The following is a 19,549-nucleotide window of genomic DNA, read 5'->3' on the forward strand; positions in this document are numbered from 1 at the left end:
TCCTTTAATTTTGTACCAATTTTCAACTCCGCTGTTGAACTAGATTGTTTAATTGTACAAATAGAGTTCTTGCCTTTCAGAGGTGGGCAGAGGTCTTATAGTGTACCAAATGTTTCTTTGAACACCTCCACCTTATTACCCATTATCAGCTCCACACAGATTACCCTGGCCAGTTTCTGTCTCATCGTTTCAAAGCTAGCCGTAACCAAATTGAAAAGCTTGGTTCATGATTACCCTTCTCCCAAACCTAATGGTCACTATTAGCGAGGTGTTCCCTTACCATTCATTAATTGATTAAGTAGGCCTCATTATTCAGCACTGAACCCAGAATGCCCTGTCCTCTTGTCGGTTCAAGTACACAATTTCAGAAAACTGAGTCAAACATACGATAGCATGGTTTGCACTGTAGCAGCTGCTGTTTTCCTATCATCAAACTACTCACAGAGTAGCAGTGGAATGATTGGCAGGATGATTAAAGGAACACAACGGGAAGGCTCGTTTCAGTCATAACCATCTTTAGACCAGTCAAAGTATGAGGGCTATTAATTCGATACAGTTGGACACTTTTTATGGGCTTCCAGAGATCATTAGTTCAGGTTGTCATAATATACACCAGTATATCATGGTGCAGACAAACACACTGATGGACACACAGCAAGACCAATCAACACACACAACACCTCAGCAATCACCAGTTAGAGCACACTCACTATAAAGACAGAGGGCATCAGTTTTCCCACTCATTCGGGATGCAGCCTCTCAGAAGGACAGAGCTTACAGCTTACAGCACAGATCGTCACCATGTGCTGAGTGCATAGACTGGTTAGGATAGGCATAGGTCTTCAGTTTAATCTAACATCGTGTTAACCCACAGTGAAAGTATGTTCAACAGTTTCTAGCTTAATAAAATAGTGTTGTACTATTTTAAGTGTTGGTGGCCTGTATGTGTTCCACGGATCCAGAGCACCCAACACATCATGGTACCAGTAGTTGAGGGATATTAGAACTTCTTAAACCTACCTAAAAGTGAACTGCCTTCCACCAGCATACAGCCATCCTGCAAAATGGACAGCGCCCGCCCGCCGCCGCCGCTCCGCATCACCAGTAACCTAGGGGCCAACTGGAAGATATTCAAACAACGCTTCCAGCTCTACCTTGAAGCCACAGACCGGGAAGCTGCCTCTGACACCAGGAAGATCGCTCTCTTCCTATCCACGGCCGGGGAACATCCACATTTTCAATTATCTCACCTTTGCTGACTGTGAAGATAAATCAAAATTCAAGATGGTCCTCCTTAAGTTTGACAGTCACTGCGACATCGAGGTGAATGAAAGTTTCGAGCGCTATGTATTCCAACGGCATTTGCAGGGTAAGGATGAACCTTTCCAGTCCTTTCTCACCCACCTCCGCATCCTTGCGCAGTCCATGATACGCGACCAGATCGTTTTCGATGTTCAGTCGGACCCCCTACGCCAGCAGCTCCTCAAGGTAAAGCAGCTCACCCTAGCGATTGCCATCGAGACCTGCGTGCTACATGAACACGCCACTAGTCGGTATTCCCACATCCAAGCGGCTGAAACGGCGCGGCAAGGTCCCCACGAGGCAGAATGGATCCAAGCAATCGAGCAACTCCAGAGCCTCAGCCTGGACAAGGGCAGCCATTTCGCGCGCTTTTCGCGGACTCCCGCGCTTGTGCGCACTGAATGAGGGGACGGCGACGCCGACGAACGTACTGCGCAGGCGCGCACCATGTATGACCGCACCGCGCAGCGAACGTACAACGTGCGGCAACTGTGGCTCTGCCCACTTAAAGCGGCAATGTCCTGCCAAATCCCGACGATGCCTGCGATGTGGCAAACTTGGCCACTATGCTGCTTTCTGCAGATCAGTTCAGCCTGCCAACTCTCGCCGCTCCAGCCAGCCTCGCAGGAATGTCCGGGCCATTCAACCCACGGTCACCGAGCCCGATTCGGACCTGCTACCCGATATTGACACCGAGGACCTGAAGGCGCCTTTTCCAGTCGGTACCATTACAAAAAACAGGGTGTCCCCGAAGCAAAGAATCCAGCCTCTACCGGTATACAGCATCGATCCAGACGATGAGTGGTGTGCCACCCTTAAGGTCAACCAGTCCCAAATACGATTCCGCCTGGACCGGTCTGACCTCCAAAGCCTTCATGTCAAACCAGCCATCCTGCCAGCTATTAGATTATAATGGCAATGCCATTGCTGCCAGCGGCTCATGCCAACTTGAAGTGACGCACAGGTCACGCAAAGCCATCCTTCCCTTTGAAATTGTGGGCTCCTCGAAAGCCTCCCTGCTTGGCGCGCAAGCTGTTGAACCTAGTTCAGAGAGTTCACTCTCTCTCTCCTGCTGACGTGTCTGCCTTTCAGGACACTGACTTCAGGGCGCAGCTCGACGCCATTATCAACCAGCACCACGACGTCTTCGAGGGCATGGGCACGCTCCCGTACACCTACAAGATTTTATTAAAACCGAATGCCACGCCTGTGGTGCACGCACCTCGCAGGGTCCCAGCACCCCTTAAGGACCACCTCAAGCAGCAGCTGCAGGACCTCCAAAACCAAGGAGTGATTTCCAAAGTCACGGAACCGACCGACTGGGTCAGTTCCATGGTATGTGTAAAAAAGCCTTCCAGCGAATTGAGAATTTGCATTGATCCCAAGGATCTAAATCGCAATATTATGAGAGAGCACTATCCAATTCCCAAGCGCAAAGAGCTCACATGGCTCGCGCCAAGCTCTTTACCAAACTCGACGCCTCAAAAGGATTCTGGCAAATCCAGCACGATAAATCCAGCAGGAAACTCTGCACATTTAACACCCCCTTTGGAAGATATTGTTACAACAGGATGCCGTTTGGGATCATCTCTGCATCAGAAGTGTTCCATAGGATTATGGAACAAATGATGGAAGGTATTGAAGGTGTTCGCGTCTATGTCAATGACATAATCATTTGGTCCACCACCCCGCAGGAGCATGTTAGTCGCCTCCAGCAGGAATTCATACGTATACATGAGCATGGCCTCCGCCTCAACAGGGCCAAATGCTCATTTGGTCAGACAGAACTTAAGTTCCTCAGGGATCACATCTCCCAATTGGGTGTGCAGCCGCATGCGGACAAGGTAGCTGCCATCACAGCTATGAAAACACCAGAGGACAAGAAGGCGGTCCTCCGATTTATGGGCATGGTCAATTTTTTAGGGAAATTCATCCCTAACCTCGCCTCTCATACCACGGCTCTCAGGAACCTGGTCAGGAAGACGACAGTCTTCAATGGCTCCCTGCCCACGAGCGCGAATGGAGAGAACTCAAGGCAAAACTGACCACGGCCCCGTTCTTAGCCTTCTTTGATCCAGCAAAGGAGACCAAAATTTCGACCGATGCCAGTCAATCCGGCATTGGGGCAGTGCTCCTTCAATGTGATGAGGCCTCATCATGGGCCCCCGTTGCATATGCGTCACGTGCGATGACCCCCACGGAGCAGCGCTACGCGCAGATAGAAAAGGAGTGCCTGGGCCTTCTGACCGGTGTGGTTAAATTTCACGATTATGTCTACGGACTTCCTCAATTCACCGTCGAGACCGATCATCGCCCGCTGGTCAATATAATACAGAAAGACTTGAACGACATGACGCCTCGCCTCCAGCGTATTCTTCTCAAGCTCCGGCCATACGACATCCAGCTGGTATACACCCCAGGCAAGGACCTCATCATTGCTGACGCTCTCTCCAGTGCAGTCAACACTCCATGTGACCCAGCGGGATTTGTCTGCCAAGTTGACGCCCATGTGGCATTCGCGGCCTCCAATCTACCTGCCACGGATGAACGCCTCGTCCAAATTTGCCGCGAGACGGCGGCTGACCCTTTGCTACAGCGTGTCATGCGTCACCTAACGGACGGGTGGCTCAAGGGCCAATGCCCTCAATTCTATAATGTCAGAGATGATCTGGCGGTAGTAGACGGGGTTCTTCTAAAACTGGACCGCATTGTCATCCTGCATAGCATGCGCCAGCTTGTCCAGGAACAACTACACGAGGGCCACCTTGGCGTGAAAAAGTGCGGCCGACGGGTCCAAGAGGCAGTGTACTGGCCCGGCATTAATGAATACTCGGCCATTGCGGTATCGGACCATGCCCCGCACTGGGTGGACCTGCGACTGGGGGCGGAACAGGGTCAGCACCCTCTCTGACGGCTGGATGTGGGGCTGCTGGCGGACGAAGAGGTGTGCGGGCGGATAAGGAGGAGTATTGAGAATTATGTGGGAGCGAATGACACAGGAGAGGTGACGTTGGCAGTGGTTTGGGAGGCTCTGAAGGTGGTCATTAGGGGAGAGTTAATCTCCATTAGGTCCCATAGAGAGAAGGGGAGGGCAGAGAGGGAGAGACTGGTGGGAGAGATACTCAGCGTAGATAGGAGGTACGCGGAGGCCCCAGAGGGGGGGCTGTTGAACGAGCGCCGGAAATTACAGGCGGAGTTTGACTTGCTGTCCACGGGGAAGGCGGAGGCGCAGCTGAGGAAAGCGAAGGGGGCAGTTTTGAGTATGGGGAGAAGGCGAGTAGGATGCTGGCGCACCAGCTGCGCAGCAGGGAGGCGACTAGAGAGACTGGGGGAGTGCGGGATAGGGAAGGCAACATGGTGCTTAGCCCAGAGAGGGTCAGTGAAGTCTTCAGGGAGTTCTACGGGGGATTATATGAGTCTGAACCCCCCGGGGAGGAGGAAGGGGTGAGGCGGTTCATAGACCGGTTGAGGTTCCCAAGGGTGGAAGCAGAGCGGGTGCAGGGACTGGGGGCCCCGATTGGGTTGGAGGAGGTAGTCAGGGGGCTGGCAGGCATGCAGACGGGCAAGGCCCCGGGTCCAGACGGCTTCCCCGTAGAATTTTATAAGAAGTTCTCGGAGCTGCTGAGCCCGCTCCTGATGAGAACCTTCAATGAGGCAAAGGAGAAAGGGATACTCCCTCCGACAATGTCGCAGGCATTGATCTCGCTTATCCTGAAGAAGGAGAAGGATCCGCTTCAGTGTGGGTCCTACAGGCCGATATCGCTCCTGAACATGGATGCCAAGCTGTTGGCAAAAATTCTGGCCACCAGAATAGAGGACTGAGTCCCGGGAGTGATTGGGGAGGACGGGTTTTGTTAAGGGCAGGCAGCTGAACATGAACGTGAGGAGGCTCCTGAATATTATCATGATGCCCTCAGAGAGGGGGGGGGGGCGGGGGAGGTGGAGGTGGTGGCTGCGATGGACGCGGAGAAGGCCTTTGACAGGGTGGAGTGGGAGTATCTGTGGGAGGCGCTAGGCAGGTTTGGATTTGGGGAGGGATTTATAGGGTGGGTCAAGCTGCTGTATCAGGCCCCCATAGCGAGTGTGTCCACAAACCGGCTAAGGTCGGAGTATTTCAGGCTGCACCGGGGTGTCGACTGTCCCCGTTGCTGTTTGCCCTGGCAATCGAGCCGTTGGCCATTGCGCTCAGGGCTTCGGGGGATTGGAGGGGGCTGGTGCGCGGAGGGGAGGAGCACCAGGTCTCCCTCTAATCGGATGACCTGCTGTTGTATATTTCGGACCCGTTAGAGGGGATGGGGGAGGTCATGCGGATCCTGGGGGACTTCGGGAGGTTCTCGGGGTGTAAGTTGAACATGGGGAAGAGTGAGCTGTTCGTGGTCCACAGTAGGGGCCAGGTGGAGAGACTGAGGGAGCTGCCGCTCAGGATAGTGGAGAGGAGCTTTCGGTACTTGGGGATACAAGTGGTCAGGAACTGGGATGCCCTGCACAGGCTCAACTTAACCCTGCTAGTGGAGCAGATGGAGGGAGAGTTTAAAAGGTGGGATATGCTCCCGCTTTCCTTGGCGGGACGGGTGCAGACTGTGAAGATGACGGTTCTCCCCAGGTTCCTCTTCGTATTTCAGTGCTTCCCCATTTTCATCCCCAAGACCTTCTTTAAGCGGATGAACAGGATTGTTACGGGATTTGTGTGGGCGAATAAAACCCCGTGAATCAAAAAGGTATTCTTGGAGCGTAGCCGGGGGGGGGGGGTGGGGGGGGGGGGGGGCTGCCCCCACGTTGGATCCAGGATAGGGTGGTGCCTGGCGTCTGGGTAGGGGAGGGGAAGGTGTCGGACATATATCAGGAGCTGCAGGAGGTAGAGGAAGCCTCAGTGGGGGAGTTGAAGGATAAGTGGGAGGAGGAGCTGGGCGAGGAGCTGGATGAGGGCCTGTGGGCCGATGCCCTGGGCAGGGTGAACTCCTCCTCATCATGTGCCAGACTCGGATTAATCCAGTTTAAGGTGGTGCATCGGGCGCATATAACGGCGGCAAGAATGAGTAGGTTTTTTGGGGTGGAGGACAGGTGCCCGAGGTGTGCGGGGAGTCCGGCAAATCATGCCCATATGTTTTGGGCATGCCCAGTGCTTAAAGAATTCTAGCAGGGGTTTGCAAGGCTGATGTCGAGAGTTTTGGACGCTCGGGTGAATGCGAGTCCAATGGTAGCGATATTTGGGGTGTCGGAGGATCCGGGAGTGCAGGAAGCGAAAGAGGCCGAGGTACTGGCCTTTGCCTCCCTGGTAGCCCGGAGACGGATTCTGTTAATGTGGAGGGACTCGAAACCCCCGGGTGTGGAGACCTGGTTTAGCGACATGGCAGGGTTCCTCAGCCTGGAGCGAATAAAGTTTGCCTTGAGAGGGTCCTTGATGGGGTTCTCCCGGCGGTGGCAACCTTTCTTTGAATTTCTCGGGGAGCAGTAATTATCAGCAGTAGCAGCATCTTGTGGGGGGGGGGGGGGTTCAGGTGGGGGGGGGGGTACGGTTGATATAATGTTAGTTGGGCATGGAGACAAAACCCACCTTGTTCTGTTTAAAAAAAAAATTCTGTTTTGTAAGTCGTTTCATTGTAAGCTTTGGGCTATGTTTATTGTTATTTTTTATTACTATCTGAATTTCTATTTTTGTTATGTAAAAACACTAATTGGAAAAACTTTAATAAAACATTTATTTTTTTAAAAATGAGGACATAGCCAACACAGTGCTCAACTGCCCCACTTGTCAGCGCTTCCAGCCAACCCAACCACGTGAGACCCTGGAGCCCCATGGGTTGGTCATGTCACCATGGACCAAGGTGGCCATCGATCTGTTCCACGTGCTGGGTAGAGACTATGTCCTGATCGTGGACTACTTTTCGAAGTACTCGGAGGTGATACGGTTGCATGACCTCACCTCGTCTGCAGTCATTCGACATGTAAAGAAACCTTTGCTCGACACACCATCCCGCTCACGGTTATGTCGGACAATGGCCTCTGTTTCGCCAGCCAAGAATGGTCCAACTTTGCCAGGCGGTACAATTTTGCCCATGTGGCGTCCAGTCCCCTGTACCCCCAATCCAACGGCAAAGCAGAGAAGGGAGTACATATAGTCAAACGGCTCCTATGCAAGGCTGCCGATGCTGGGTCTGATTTCTACCTTACCTTGCTGGCCTATCGCTCCGCCCCACTGTCAAGGCCTGTCGCCAGCCCAATTACTCATGAGTCGCACCCTGAGGACGACGGTGCCGTCCATCCATGTCCCAGACCTCGACCACATTCCGGTCCTTCGCCAGATGCAGCTGTCTCGTGCACAGCACAAGGCGGCTCCTGACTCCCGTGCAGCTGATCTCCCTGCTCTGGCTCCAGATGACAACGTCCGCGTCCATCTTCCGGATGGTGGCTGGTCTGCAACCGCTGTTGTCCATCGGCAGGTGGCCCCCCGCTCGTTCCTGGTTCGTCTACCGGATGGCTCTATTCTGCGCCGCAATCGACGCGCCCTTCGTCTCGTTCCACGCTTGCCACGTGATCCTCCAGTGTCGCCTCGCCCTCCTGCTGACCCTGCCACGAACTATGCAGAGCTCCCTTTCACTCTGCCTCCCCCTGACTTTGACGCAGTGTAGACCGCTCCTGAACCGGCGGCTCTCGACCCACCCTTGAGGCGGTCAACCAGAATTCGTCACCCACCTCAGAGACTAAATTTATGAATTTTTCGAATTTATGGACTCTCTGAATTGTTTTGTTGCTTTGTTTGATCGTTTCCATGGTTTGTATATAGTGTTGATCTCGTTACTCTTGTTGCATACTGCTTCTCTGCACCAGGCACCTTCCCATGTAAATAGCTTAGTTCTCATGTACTGTAAATATGTCTTCGCACCCCACACGTAGTTCGGAACATTATCACCACACATTATTTATTGCCACAAACATACATAAGTCTTTAGTTTAATCTAACATCGTGTTAACCCACAGTGAAATAATGTTCAACAGTTTCTAGCTTAATAAAATAGTGGTGTACTATTTTAAGTGTTGGTGGCCTGTAAGTGTTCCACGGATCCAGAGCACCCAACACAACACAGGGGACACCCACACCCGAGTATCCTGCTGGATGCCAATCCAGATCTCCTGTTCCCACTAGCTGGGACAGTGTGGAGCAGGGTTTGAAGCCTATACCACTTGACTTAGAGGCAGAAATGCTACCACTAAGTCAAAGACTCACACCAACTGTGGAACTGAACAGACTAAACTAAATCAAAACACGGGTGGGATTCTATGATCCTGCGGCTCAGTGTTGACGCCGTCGGAAATGCCATCGTGTTTCTCGACGGCGTCAACACGGCCTCAGGATCAGCAATTCTGGCCCCTACAGGGGGCCAGCACGGCACTGGAGCAGTTCACGCCGCTCCAGCTGCTGATCCCGACGTCAAATGGGCGCAGCGGGATCCGCGCATGCGCAGTGGCACCGGCAACAACGCACACATGTGCAGTGGCTTCCTTCAACGCGCCGGCCCCGACGCAACATGGCGGAGGACGACAGGGGCCGGCGTGGAAGAAAGGAGGCCGCCTACCAGAGAGGCCGGTCCGGCGATCGGTGGGCCCCGATCGCGGGCCAGGCCACACCAGAGGCCCCCCCTCCCCCCCCCCCCCCAGGCCACCTCCTGACCTTTGCACGCCGGGTTCCTGCCGGCGGAGAGCAGATGTGGCCGGCGCCGGCGGGACTCGGCTTTTTTACGACGGCCACTCGTCCCATCCCGGGCCGAGAATCATCGGGTCGGCCACGTAGCGCGGCCCCCGATCAGCGCCGCGCCAACCACGCCAAAGTGGCGTGGTGCGATTCGCGCCGGTCGCGAGGATTCTCTGGCCCGGCCCCGGGCTGAGAGGATCCTGTCCACGATTCCACAGCTCGTTTGAAATTGAGATCGAAAGCTTATTAAAAGTGCACGTCTCTGTTCATAATTTTGATTCTCCAAATATTCTGTTTTTGTGAGAAATGATCTGTTGTAACCGCATAGTCCATTAAATCGGTATAGTATAAACAGCCTTTAACTATTTGTTTATATTGTTCAGGAAGTTTTGCATACCCACAAATTAAAACAAGTTGCAAAGTGATTTTGGCAAAGTTGCAATATTTTTGAAGTTTTAAAAGAATGTTTGTGACATAATTATCTTTGTGACTGACAATGCCCAACGATGAATCTTAAGCTAACAATGTGTAACTTGAATTGCAAAAGCTGGAAACAGATTCCCCCCCCCAAAAAATCATAAAATCAATTATAGATTTAGTGCCTAATTTTAGCACATGGTCAAACACATGACTGCAGTCTATTGCTATTCAAAACCAAATATTGTGCCAAATGACAATTAATTTAGCTTCATGGAGTGTCATCAAATGAAAATCTGTTTCATACCTCAATATCCTACTTCATATACAATCATAGAAACCATTTAGTGCAAAAGGAGGCCATTCAGCCCATCAAATCTGCACCAACCCTTCAAAAGCCCTCCCTACCTAGGTCCAAAACCCCGCCCTATTCATGCAACCCCACCCTAAGGGGCAATTTAGTATGGCCAAGCCACCTAACCTATACATCTTTGGACATGGGAGAAAACCGGAGCATCCGGAGGAAACCCACACATACATGGGGAGAGTGTACAAACTCCACACAGTCACCCGAAGTTGGAATTGAATCCAGGTCCCTGGTGCTGTACGTCAGCAGTGCTAACCACTGTGTCACCGTGCCGCCCCAATCTTAGTTTAACAAAACTAGGAGGGTGGTCCCAGGCTTTGACATTAAAAAGCTAACAAGGTAGATTTTAGTCTTTACTGCCTGTGCAACAAGCATCTGGGCCTTGCAGCCCTGACCTCAATTTTCCTAACTCCTGTGAAGGGACCCTTTCTCAATCATGGCACGCACAACACAGCTGTGGTGAGGGTGTGTTCTGGCACTGGCAGATTTTCCTGAAGTCCACTTGTGCAACAATTGACTTCCAGACCCATCATGTGGTTAGCCCCAGGTAGTGCCTCCCCCCCCTTCCCGGTTAGCCCCAGGAAGTACCCCCCCTCCCCCCTACCCCCCTCCACCCCTACCCCCCTCCACCCCTGCCATACAAGGGTGTTACTAGAGCCAGAGTGGGCAAAGACCTGCCCCAGCAGAACACTGCCAGTGGGAGGTGAATCAGCCCAGTGATTCAACAATTTGAACATTCATTCAGTAAATGTCAAGCACGCAGGATGTTATTTGGCCATAAGAGGCTCACAAATTAAGCAACAACTCAGCCTGTAGCCTCAATTTTTTCAAAAACCCTGCTCCCCAGCAGCAGGATCCGGGACTCAGTTTTATTTTCTCTGTGGGATAAAAGAGTTCTATTTCACGGTAAAAGCTCAGTGAACTTGAGCTTATAGAAATTACTGTCCCAGAATCTGAACTTCCGGAATTTACCTCTCTCCCCAGAATCTCCTAATTTTGAGTTTGATTTTACTCAACTTTTTACCACTTCCACACAACTACAGTCAATACTTTCAACTCATCTGAAGTACTGGTCAAGATTTTATGGCACATCAAAACACAGTAGAATTAGCATTTTTTGATTTTGGTTCTGATAAAAACTCCACTGTTGGCAGAGGAACACAGAAACTTGAATTAAATTTTTGAAGTGAAAGTACTTCAATATTGCCCATTAGGCTGTCATACAGCATTTAAGTTCACTCTTTCTGACAACGCATCAATTTTGTAGGAAAACATGACCGCTACTTTGAGCACAGCAAGGTCCACAAACAGGAAATATGATGATTGGGTTTCATGATGTTAGCTGAGGGAGCCCAAAACCCCTCTTCAAATAGTGCTATGGGAACTTGTACGACATGAGCATGCAGGGAGAGTCGCAATTATGTGTCCTATCTCAAAATGTCAAAGTCTAAATTATCTGTTCAATACCCAGGGCAAAATTTTCACCTGAGTGCAAAGTGTCATTTTGGTGCATAAATGGTCACACTTGGGCCCAGACTTTGGCTCCAGAAGCAGGTGTGCAGAGTTGGGAAATCTTCCGGTTTGCCAAAGCCATCTTAGGTAAATCAGCCCTGGACGACTTGATTTTCACTCCGGGTGGTGGTGAGATGAAGTTAGGCCTGCTGACTCCAGAATCAGTAGCTGCTGTCTTCTTGCAGTGAGGCAGAAAGTGGATGGAGTGGGGCTCGTCTCAAGGGGAAACGTTAATCAGGAGTCAGGTGAGCACAAACTACTAACATCTGTAACTATTTTTTAGGTTAAGCTCAGGGTTTCTTTGTATTGGTTTTCTGTCATATCCATTTTTGACCTTCAGATTCAGTATACCCTGACCTCGGAGTTGAACCTTGTGGTCCTCCTCCTCATGCGTGGTGTGCACTGCATTGCCTCCGACTCCTGGCCTTGTCTTCTTCCTCTGGCCACATGTTGCTCCCTTTGTGTTTAGCTGTTTAGCACAGGGCTAAATCGCTGGCTTTGAAAGCAGACCAACGCAGGCTAGCAGCACGTTTCAATTCCCATACCAGCCTCCCCGAACAGGTGCCGGAATGTGGCGACGAGGGGCTTTTCACAGTAACTTCATTTGAAGCCTACTTGTGACAATAGGCAATTTTCATTTCATTTCATTTTTCATTTTTTCATTCATTCATCATTCACGAGCCTCCATGACCCATATATAAGGATAGTGTCATCGACTTCCGGTTGCAGCTCTGCGGAGCTAAGCCGAACGATTCGGCAGCTCCCGCCATTACGGCCTTTCGGGCTCGCTAGAGGAGCCTCAACAGAATTTTTTCGAAGACAACCCGTGGGGAAGGGAAGAGAGAGGTCCCCCTCCAACTTTTATGGACCGGACCAGAAGTGCAATGGCCAAAAAAGCGGCATTGGAGCAGCGGGAGAAGCGAGGGGAAAAAACAAAATGGCGGCGGCCGGGGACAAAGCGGAGTGCGGGCCGGAGCTGCAGGAGTTCATCAAGCGCTGCTTCGAGGAGCTGCGCAAGGAGATGCTGGCGCCTATGCTATCGGCAATTGAAGGACTAGGGATGACCCAGAAGGCCCACGAGGTAAAGATCCAGGAGGTACAGAAAAGAGTCAGTGAGAATGAGGACGAGCTCTTGGGCCTGGCGGTGCGAGTGGAGCAGCACGAGGCGCTACACAAGAGGTGGGCGGGAAGACTCGAAGACCTGGAGAACAGGTCGAGGAGAAAGAATCTGCGGATCCTGGGTCTCCCTGAAGGAGTGGAGGGGGCCGATGCCAGGGCATACTCGAGCACGATGCTCGGGGCGATGATGGGCACGGAGGCCCCTTCGAGGTCGCTGGAGCTGGACGGGGCACACCGGGTGCTGGCGAGGAAGCCCAAGGCAAATGAGCCGCCAAGGGCGATGGTGGTGAGATTTCACCGGTTCACGGACAGAGAGAGGGTCCTGAAATGGACCAAGAAGGAGCGGAGCAGTAAGTGGGACAATGCAGAGATCCGAATATACCCGGACTGGAGCACGGAGGTTGCAAAGCGGAGAGCGGGTTTCAACCGGGCCAAAGCGGTGTTGCAGCGGAATGCTGCAGCCAGCGCGACTGTGGGTCACATACAAGGGCCAACACTATTACTTTGAAACGCCTGAAGAGGCGTGGACCTTCATACAAACCGAAAAGTTGGACTCTAACTGAGGGTTTGTGAGTGTGGGGAGGATGTTTGAGGTTTGATGTGTGATGGTTGTTGTATATAGGGGGTCAATCACGCGCAGGAAATGTTACATGGGCTCGGGGAGAGAGACAAGGCCGCGACAGGAGCTGCGCCAGAGGGGGCGGGGCGGGCTTTGGAAAGCGCGGGGGTTTTCCCGCGCGCGGGAAGAAAGGCGGGAAGGGGAACGAAGGAACGCATATTGATTGGGAGACTCCCACACGGGGAGGTCAATGGGACGGCGGGGGAAGCCGGGGTCAGCAGGTGTCAGCTGACTTACGGGAGTGATATGGGGGGAGCAAAAAAGCTAGACAGGGGTCTAGCGGGGGGTAGGGGAGGAGGGGAAGGGGGGGGGGGAAAGGGTTGCTGCTGCACTGGCCAAAAGTGAATGGGACACAGACGAGGCGGTCGTGATGGGGGTCCCCCGTCTGGGGGACTGGAGGGGGAGGGAGGCACGGATACGGGACTGGCCCAGAAAAGGAGATGGCTAGTCGGCGGGGGGGGGGGGGTGAGAGCCCCTCCAATCCGGCTGATAAAGTGGAACGTGAGGGGCCTGAATGGGCCGGTGAAGAGGGCTCCATTGTTCGCGCACTTAAAGGGACTGAAGGCGGACGCGGTCATGCTCCAAGAGACACACCTGAAGGTGGCGGACCAGGTCAGGTTAAGAAAAGGATGGATAGGACAGGTAGTCCACTCAGGACTGGACGTGAAGAATAGAGGGGTGGCAATATTGGTGGGAAAGCTGGTATCATTTGAGGCCAAGACTATCGTAGTGGATAATGGAGGGCGATATGTGATGGTGAGCGGTAGGTTGCAAGGGACGTGGGTGGTGTTGGTAAATGTATACGCCCCGAACTGGGATGATGCTGGATTCATGAAGTGCATGTTGGGGCGCATTCCGGACCTGGAGATAGGAGGCCTGATAATGGGAGGGGACTTCAATACAGTGTTGGACCCAGCACTGGACCGCTCCAAACCAAGGACTGGAAAGAGGCCGGCGGCGGCCAAGGTGCTTAGGGGGTTTATGGATCAGATGGGGGGAGTGGACCCATGGCGGTTTGCAAGGCCGCAGGTCAGGGAATTTTCTTTTTTCTCCCACGTGCACAAAGCCTACTCCCGGATAGATTTTTTTGTTCTGGGCAGGGCGCTCATCCCGAGGGTGGAAGGGACGGAGTATTCGGCTATAGCCATTTCGGACCACGCCCCGCACTGGGTGGAACTGGAGCTGGGAGAGGAGAGAGACCAACGTCCGTTGTGGCGGCTGGATGTGGGACTGCTGGCGGACGAGGTGGTGTGTGGGAAGGTGAGGGGGTGTATCGAAAGGTACTTGGAGGCCAACGACAATGGGGAGGTGCGGGTGGGGGTGGTATGGGAGGCGTTGAAGGCGGTGATCAGGGGAGAGCTAATCTCCATCAGGGCTCATAGGGAGAAGACAGAGGGTATGGAAAGGGAGAGGTTAGTGGGGGAGATTTTGAGTGGACAGGAGATACTCAGAGGCCCCGGAGGAAAGATTACTTGGGGAAAGACGACGGCTCCAGACGGAGTTTGACCTGTTGACCACGGGGAAGGTGGAGGCACAGTGGAGGAAGGCGCAGGGGGCGACCTACGAGTATGGGGAAAAGGCTAGTCGGATGCTGGCACACCAGCTCCGTAAGAGGACGGCAGCGAGGGAAATAGGGGGAGTCAAAGATGGAAGGGGAGCCACGGTTCGGAGTGCGACGAAAATAAACAAGGTATTTAAGGCCTTCTATGAAGAGCTGCACAGATCCCAGCCCCCAGCAGGGGAAGAGGGGATGAGACGATTCCTAGACCAACTGAGATTCCTGAGGGTGGAGGAGCAAGAGGTGGCTGGTTTGGGGGCACCAATTGGGTTGGAGGAGCTGAGCAAGGGTTTGGGGAGTATGCAGGCGGGGAAGGCCCTGGGACCGGACGGGTTCCCGGTGGGGTTCTACAGGAAGTACGTAGACCTATTGGCCCCGCTACTAGTAAGAACCTTCAATGAGGCAAGAGAGGAGGGGACCCTGCCCCCGACAATGTCGGAAGCGACAATTTCTTTGATCCTAAAGCGGGACAAGGACCCACTGCAATGTGGATCGTACAGGCCGATCTCGCTCCTCAATGTGGATGCTAAGTTGCTGGCAAAAGTGCTGGCCACGAGGATTGAGGACTGTGTCCCGGGCGTGATCCACGAGGACTAGACGGGATTCGTAAAGGGCAGACAATTAAACACTCATGTGCGGTGGCTCTTAAACGTGATAATGATGCCATCGGAGGAGGGAGAGGCGGAGATAGTGGCAGCGATGGACGCGGAGAAGGCCTTTGACTGAGTAGAGTGGGAGTACCTCTGAGAGGTGCTGCGTAGGTTTGGGTTCGGGGAGCGTTTATCAGTTGGGTTAAGCTCCTTTACAGAGCCCCGGTGGCGAGTGTAGTGACGAACCGGCGGAGGTCGGAGTACTTTCGGCTGTACCGAGGAACGAGGTGGGGTGCCCCCTGTCCCCCCTGTTGTTTGCATTGGCGATCAAACCCTTGGCCATGTCATTAAGGGAGTCTAATAAATGGTGGGGGGTGGTCTGAGGGGGAGAAGAGCATCGGGTGTCGCTATATGCGGATGACCTGGTGCTGTACGTAGCGGATCCAATGAAGGGGATGGTGGAGGTTATGCAGACTCTAAGGGAGTTTGGGGAGCTTTTGGGCTATAAGCTCAATGTAGGGAAGAGTGAGCTCTTTGTATTACAGGCAGGGGACCAAGAAAGAGGGATAGGGGACCTACCGCTGAGGAGGGCGGAGGGGAGCTTTCGGTATCTGGGGATCCAGATAGCCAGGCGTTGGGGGGCCCTACATAAACTGAATCTGACGAGGTTGGTGGAGCAAATGGAGGAGGACTTCAAAAGATGGGACATGTTACCGCTCTCGCTGGCGGGTAGAGGGCAGTCGGTCAAAATGGTGGTCCTTCCGAGGTTTCTGTTTGTGTTTCAGTGCCTTCCCATTGTGATCACCAAGGCCTTTTTCAAGAGAGTAGGTAGGAGTATAATGGGGTTTGTGTGGGCGAATAGGACCCCGACGGTAAGGAGAGGGTTCCTGGAACGCAGTAGGGACCGAGGAGGGTTGGCGCTGCCAAACCTGGGGAGCTACTACTGGGCAGCAAATGTGGCGATGATCCGCAAGTGGGTGATGGAGGGAGAGGGGGCGGCATGGAAGAGGATGGAGATGGCATCCTGCAAAGGAACGAGCCTGGGGGCATTGGTGACGGCACCGCTGCCGCTCTCGCCTACAAGGTACACCACGAGCCCGGTGGTGGCGGCAACGCTAAGGATCTGGGGCCAGTGGAGACGGCACAGGGGTTCAATGGGAGCCTCGGTGTGGTCCCTGATCAGTGGTAACCACTGGTTTGTCCCGGGGAAGATGGACGGGGGGTTCCAGCGCTGGCATCGGGCGGGGATTAGAAGAATGGGGTACCTGTTCATTGACGGGACGTTTGCGAGCCTAGGGGCACTGGAGGAGAAGTTTGAGATACCCCCGGGAAATGCCTTTAGATATATGCAGGTGAGGGCATTTATGAGGCGACAGGTCAGGGAATTCCCGTTGCTCCCGGCACAAGAAATTCAAGACAGGGTGATCTCGGGTGTATGGGTCGGGGAGGGCAAGGTGTCGGCAATACACCAGGAGATGAAAGAAGAGGGGGAAGCGCTGGTAGAAGAGCTGAAGGGTAAATGGGAGGAGGAGCTGGGGGAGGAGATTGAGGAAGGACTGTGGGCTGATGCCCTAGGTACGGTTAATTCCTCCTCCTCGTGTGCCAGGCTCAGACTGATACAATTTAAGGTGGTTCACAGAACGCACTTGACGGGGGCGAGGTTGAGTAGGTTCTTTGGGGTAGAGGACAGATGTGGAAGGTGCTCAGGGAGCCCGGCGAACCATGTCCATATGTTTTGGTCATGCCCGGCACTGGAGTTCTGGAGAGGAGTGGCGGGAGCAATATCTCAGGTGGTGAAAGTCCGGGTCAAGCCAAGCTGGGGGCTAGCACTATTTGGAGTAGTGGACGAGCCGGGAGTGCAGGAGGCGAAAGAGGCCGGTATTCTGGCCTTTGCGTCCCTAGTAGCCCAGCGAAGGATCTTGCTAATGTGGAAGGAGGCGAAGCCCCCCAGCCTGGAGTTCATAAAGCTGGAGAGGATTAAGTTTGCCTTGAGAGGGTCTGCGCAGGGGTTGTACAGGCGGTGGCAACCATTCCTAGACTATCTCGCGGAGCGTTAGAGGAAGGCCGGTCAACAGCAGCAGCAACCTAGGGGGGGACGGACGACGTCCTGGCCCCGGGGCGGGGGGGGGGGGGGGGGGGGGGGGGGAAGGGTTTGCATGGGAGGGTGGATGAGCAAGAGATCACATGAAGGGTTGGGGAAACTGGCACGTATGGGAGAGAGCCAGTGTACAAAGCTATGTAAACATATCATTTTGCCATGTATATAACTTGCTCTGTGCGATTTCTTGTTATTTTGTTACGGGGGGGGGCGGTTATTGTTTGTAAGGGAGAAACATTGTGTTAAAAAACTTTAATAAATCTATTTTTTTTAAAAAGGAGAGTGTCATCCTCATTTCAGCAGTTTGTTTGGCAAGCTGTGTATTCATCCCCTCATGTGACATACTGCCCTGCCTCCCACCTGGATACCCGCGAAAATGCAATTTTTCACTGTATTCCAACACTGCGCCATTTTACTCAGGCCCGATTGTGGGTCAGGAATGCCTAGTGTACAAAACTATTCTCCGCTGAAGTCTGGTCCCCCATTTTGAATATGTGAGACCAATCAGAATTCTTCTCACACTATTTTCGTTTGGTGGTGTGGGATTATGAAAACTCGTTAAAACATACCAGGTTTGAGAGCTTGTGAGGAAAATGGAAAGCCTGCTGAGATATCTGGAACATTTTGGAAGGTAAATGTAAAGTGATTTTGCACCTTCAAATGTCACAATTAGGTGCTATATTATGATGTAAATGTGTAGGAATCTGTCCTTTAAAGTGAATTTGGGCCTTACACCGACCAACATTTTGTTCACAGGTATCACAGTACTTTTCCGATGGAGGAGGTACCACAATGCAATGAAAAATGTTACAAACATTATCAATCTGTGTTGTCATCTTTCCAACAATGGTCAAATGGTTTTGGTTGATATAAAAATAACTGCTTATGACACTTCTAAAAATCTAACCCCCTTCCATTGATTGACTGCCACTCTGCTTTGGAATTGAATTGGCCACCTTCTGTTTTTCCCTTCTCGGAGAGACATTTATTATTTGGACAGCTGTGGCCATTATCATTGCGTGGCTGAGTTTCAAGTGCTGGTGAGCTTCAGCACAGTCAGTGTTCTGGTAATTTGAGAATGATTGACAGTTTCAAGAAGTTGTAATAACAGATTGTCCCTTTGATGTGATTTCTGGTTTGTTGAAACAGCGAATAGGATTATAAGTATTACAAGAATTTTTCACATGGCAGGATGCAGTTTCTTCTCACTATCGATGATATGAAGGCTTTCATTAGATGGTGACGGTTTTATTTCTCGCAAGGAATATAGAATTCCATTGATATTGCATGTTATTGGTGGGTTATACAATGTGCTTACTGAGTGACTGGCTATGGAGGATAAATGGGGAGCAAAGGGGTAGCATGGGCAATCTGAGGGGGCATGGGCTGACATGGGTGGGATAAGCAAGGTGAGCGGCGAGGTCTAGGCAGCCTTCAATCATTGTTGGGAGCTGGCAAACTGTGTTGCAGACTGAAGTTGGCTTTCTAACAGGCCCGCTTCAGCACCCACACTCATGCACTCCGACATGGTTCGCGAACTGCACCATGAACCCGACCCCTGTGTGAAAAGACAAAAATGGCGTGTGAAGTCCCTTACGGGTTTGGGGAGCTGTTTGCAAGCTGCAAAAGTGCACAGGACGAGTTTTCCTGAGCCCAGAGGAAGAACTGGACCCCTGGTCTAGTGCTTGAACTCATAGCCTTTTGACTCAAAGAAATGAATCACCATGAACCAAGATCTATATCAATTCAAATTCTCGAGAGTGTTTTAAAAGTTTTTATGCTTCCGTTCCAGTTTCAATGAAGGCTGATTGAAATCATTTTAATTAAAATCGCACATACTCTGGCTTGTCCAAGGTAGTCCTCATCCAGTAAATGCAGACACGTCTGAGGTACAATGCCACGTAGCAGTCGAGAAGCATGAAAATACCTCTGAAAGCTCAATAGTCTTTTCACCCTTTTCTTGGTACCAATCTCACCCGAATGTGCAGTAGCTAAACAAAAAGAGCGAGAAACATTTGTTTAAAAATAATTGGAAGTTAAAAAAAACACACAAATTAAATGCATCCTAGGTCAAAATGTAGCCTGACTGTTTGGTACATTATTAAGTCTGATGTGGTCATTTCTGGTTCCTAAATCAGGAGCAGGTTATTCACCCACTGGCAAACAGCCATAAAAGCACTCTGAAATGAAATAGCATTGTTCTAGTTAAATTATAACAGATACATCTGTTTATACTGTGTAATTTTCCCATGGAATTGCTTACAGTAAGTTGTACAG

General features: G+C 52.0%; 1 protein-coding gene across 3 annotated transcripts in view; it reads right to left on the reverse strand.

Moving 5' to 3' along the window:
* LOC140410904 (3',5'-cyclic-AMP phosphodiesterase 7B-like) overlaps window positions 1-19,549 on the reverse strand; it is a 336,168-nt gene that overhangs the window by 76,935 nt on the left and 239,684 nt on the right. For all 3 annotated transcript variants that reach the window (XM_072499695.1, XM_072499692.1, XM_072499694.1), the window contains exon 4: window positions 19,112-19,263. In XM_072499695.1, coding sequence (XP_072355796.1) covers window positions 19,112-19,263 — 152 coding nt within the window. The remainder of the gene's footprint in view (window positions 1-19,111; window positions 19,264-19,549) is intronic.

Source organism: Scyliorhinus torazame, chromosome 4 (assembly GCF_047496885.1).
Source record: "Scyliorhinus torazame isolate Kashiwa2021f chromosome 4, sScyTor2.1, whole genome shotgun sequence".
Classification (NCBI taxonomy): domain Eukaryota; kingdom Metazoa; phylum Chordata; class Chondrichthyes; order Carcharhiniformes; family Scyliorhinidae; genus Scyliorhinus; species Scyliorhinus torazame.